Here is a 4,177-nt window from a genome sequence, read left to right on the forward strand (position 1 = left end):
TGTTTGGAGGAAGAGAAATGCTGCCTATGACCCAAAGAACACCGTCCCCACTGTCAAGCATGGAGGTGGAAACATTATGTTTTGGGGGTGTTTCTCTGCTAAGGGCACAGGACTACTTCACCGCATCAATGGGAGAATGGATGGAGGAATGTACCGTCAAATCCTGAGTGACAACCTCCTTCCCTCCACCAGGACATTAAAAATGGCTCGTGGCTGGGTCTTCCAGCACGACAATGACCCGAAACATACAGCCAAGGCAACAAAGGAGTGGCTCAAAAAGAAGCACATTAAGGTCATGGAGTGGCCTAGCCAGTCTCCAGACCTTAATCCCATCGAAAACTTATGGAGGGAGCTGAAGATCCGAGTTGCCAAGCAACAGCCTCGAAATCTTAATGATTTACAGATGATCTGCAAAGAGGAGTGGGCCAAAATTCCATCTAACATGTGTGCAAACCTCATCATCAACTACAAAAAACGTCTGACTGCTGTGCTTGCCAACAAGGGTTTTGCCACCAAGTATTAAGTCTTGTTTGCCAAAGGGATCAAATACTTATTTCTCTGTGCACAATGCAAATAAATATATATAATTTTGACAATGTGATTTTCAGTTTTTTTTTTAATATAATCTATCTCTCACTGGTAAAATTAACCTAGCCTAAAAATTCTAGACTGTTCATGTCTTTGACAGTGGGCAAACGTACAAAATCAGCAAGGGATCAAATACTTATTTCCTTCACTGTATATGTGTGAAAATACGATAAGTGAAATTGCACTAGAAATCGTCCCCAGGGCTTATCTGCCCTTGATCCCTTTTTTAGTTACATAGTGAGTACGGTTGAAAAAAGACACATGTCCATCAAGTTCAACCAAGAGTGCGTAGTCATATCCTATACCATACTCGGCCTACCTGCCCCAAAGTCGGCAACTTAGCCCCCACTTCATTGATATCGGTGCAATTTTTGCAAATGCCATAGTCCCTGGGCAGATCGCTACCGATCATTCTGGCCGGGGACTCCGACAATGTAAGCTCCTGACATCACTGTGTACGTATGGACAGTGAAGTCTGGAGCTTTCCCAGGGCCGGAGTCCCCGACCAGAGTGCTACTAATACTTTGACCGGGGACTCCGTCATTGTTAGGTTTTGTGATATCACTGTCTATATGTGGACAGTGACGTCAAGAGCTTTCCGGGCACAGTGCTTTAGGTAGCGTTCTGCCAGGGGGGGGTTGCGCAATGTATCCCACTGTATGCCTATACCATGACATACGTTGCAGCCTTCATACCTCAGACGGAAGAGAAAAACTTAATGTGAACTATGCCTAAAGCTCCATACAATCTTTGAGTTGTTTCAAGCTGTAATATGGTGCCCATAGCAAACTATGGACCCACCCTCTACCTCTGTATGTCACTTATTTCACATGAAAGTTTTTTTCTGTCAGATTTTGTGTTACTGAAAAAGCATGGCATGTTCTATACATTTTCGTGTTACAGAGGTATTCACCCTTCGAAACATTGCTTCTAGAGGTGAAAATCTTTTAAATATAGTGCTGTTTGAAGACAGTATATGGCAGCACATGGGCCTATATGACTCTGTACTACGGAGTTGTAGGTACTCTGTATGCCTCTGTACAGGCTCAATACCCAAGGCTCCGCCATGAGCATAAGGCTTTAGTTATATGTCAGTGATCTCATGATCAAAATATTATATTCCGCATCCTTTATCACAATACGCCTGTCTTATAAACTGTCTAAAATAAAAAAAGGTCTTGTTTCTCATTTATTAAACTGCTCAAAAAATGAAAGTTGCACTGTGATTTGTTGTTATCACCAGCAAGGATGTTTTTTTGTTAGACAGTTTTGATAAATGAGGTGTATTATTTGAATTTTATTGTAATATTATAGTTAGTGCTGCCACCTAGTGACAAGTGATGACTCTTTATATCAGTTTATGTTACACGCAGAGATTGTCTTCTATCAGTGTGTGTCTAGCACAGTAATACACGGCAGTGTCCTCAGTCTTCATGTTGGACATTTGTAGATAAAACTGGTTCTTACTGTTATCTCTGGAGATTGTGAATTGTCCTTTAACAGAATCATTATAGCTTGTGCTACCCCCGTCATATCTAATATATCCCAACCACTGTAATCCTCTGCCAGGAGCCTGTCTAACCCAGTTCATGCTATAGCTACTGAAGGTGAATCCAGAGGCGGTACACGAGAGTCTATGTGAGTTCCCAGGATTTATCACCACCGGGTCTGATGACTGGACAAGTTGTTCTTGTGACCGGACACCTGGAAAATACACAGAATAAGCTTATTTCCATATAAACATCTCATCATATTGGTAGTAATGTCTATGTTCTAGTAATGTCTCTAGTAATGTCACCTGACAAGCAGGCCAGTGATATAAAGAGGAGCAGGAAAGTCTTCATTGCTGCTGGGTTTAGTTCTAGGAGGTGATGTGTGATCCATCTTCACTGTCTTTATTATGTAGGAGATGTTACAGAACAGGAAGTGACGTCACTTCATTTACATAATGTGAGACATATATACATCAGTCGCTATTGTGGGGTCCAAATGTTAAAATATATAATATTTACTGCCTAATTATGTTGGCAAAAGGCAAATAGTCTTATAAAAGACAAAAATATAAAATGTTGCTATATATTTTTTCATTTTAATTCCTCATTGTCGCCGTCCGATCCTTTTTGTATTAAAATCTATCTACACCTTTGAGATGCAATTTTTTTTTTATATATATATACATTTCGTAGATAAGGCAATGTGATTAGTGCAACATTCTAAATAGTTTTTATTAAAAATTATTTTTACTTTTTGAGATACAGCTGCTCTGTGTTCTGTATACAGAGCAGCTGTATCGTTCGCTATGACCTGAATCCGTCAGTCCCGCAGACCTGACGGGTACAGAGTCAGCGGGACCTGCCTGTCTCTGACGCCACAAAAAAAAAGCCAAATAAAAAACATTTAGGGTATGTGCACACACACTAATTACGTCCGTAATTGACGGACGTATTTCGGCCGCAAGTCCCGGACCGAACACAGTGCAAGGAGCCGGGCTCCTAGCATCATACTTATGTACGATGCTAGAAGTCCCTGCCTCGCTGCAGGACAACTGTCCCGTACTGTAAACATGATTATACTACGGGACAGTTGTCCTGCAGCAAGGCAGGGACTCCTAGCGTCGTACATAAGTATGATGCTAGGAGCCCGGCTCACTGCACTGTGGTCGGTCCGGTACTTGCGGCCGAAATACGTCCGTCAATTACGGACGTAATTAGTGTGTGTGCACATACCCTTAAACAAAAAAGAGAAGACAGAGCATAGAAGCCGATGTATAAAAAATATAACAATTTTTATTGATCACATAAATTCTACAGACATAATCACTCAGTGGTCATTGGATCCTCATACAATATTAGGTGTAGACATAATAGTCAAATGATTTTCAGAAAGTTATATAAGAAAAACAATTAGTCACAGAGAAGTTTTCCAAGAACCTTACCTATATTTGTGCTCATGGAAGTCTGGATACCATGCAAAAGAGGGGCCATCACTGAGTCTCCTACCAGCCATCCCTTATATTCCTACCCTTAGGATGCATTATATATTGCCACAAAGATATAGGAAGTCTGTCTCTCATGTTTATACTGGAACACTATAGAGTCTTCTTGTCCATTTTTGTACCTTTTTAAATTATGTCTGTCCAATTTATGTGATCAATAAAATGTTTTATATTTTTTATACATCGGCTTCTATGCTCCGTCTTCTCTTTTTTGTTTAAATACATATTTAGGAGTGGCCTCTGCTTTAATTAAGGGAGAATGCTTTGTCTATAGCATCATCTAGCCTGTTATTGAATTGCATTAGGAGATTATGCAAATGAAACAAAAAACATTGTCAGAATTGATGGTTTTTGGTCACCTTGCTTGGCAAAAAAGTGATCAAAAAAATTGCATGTACCCAAAATCGTACCAATGAGAACTACAGATTGTCCCGCAACAAATAAGCCCTCACACGGTCCGGTAGTGAAAAAATAAAGAAGTTCTGGCTCTCAGAATATGGCGATGCAAAATGTGCAGTGTTCCAAAAGCGGATAAAATGGGCGCCATGTATCAGTGCGACACTGGCCACATATCTGCGGATTATTATTTATTTA

At 40.4% G+C, this 4,177-nt stretch overlaps 1 gene segment (V, D, J or C); it reads right to left on the minus strand.

Annotated features, from left to right (window-relative positions):
- Positions 1-1,951: 1,951 nt before the first annotated feature.
- Positions 1,952-3,572, minus strand: LOC142759295 (immunoglobulin heavy variable 3-30-3-like). The segment is given in 2 exon segments: positions 1,952-2,292; positions 3,524-3,572. Coding segments are annotated over 2 exon segments (390 nt in total).
- Positions 3,573-4,177: the final 605 nt, after the last annotated feature.

This window comes from Rhinoderma darwinii, chromosome 1 (assembly GCF_050947455.1).
Source record: "Rhinoderma darwinii isolate aRhiDar2 chromosome 1, aRhiDar2.hap1, whole genome shotgun sequence".
Classification (NCBI taxonomy): Eukaryota; Metazoa; Chordata; class Amphibia; order Anura; family Rhinodermatidae; genus Rhinoderma; species Rhinoderma darwinii.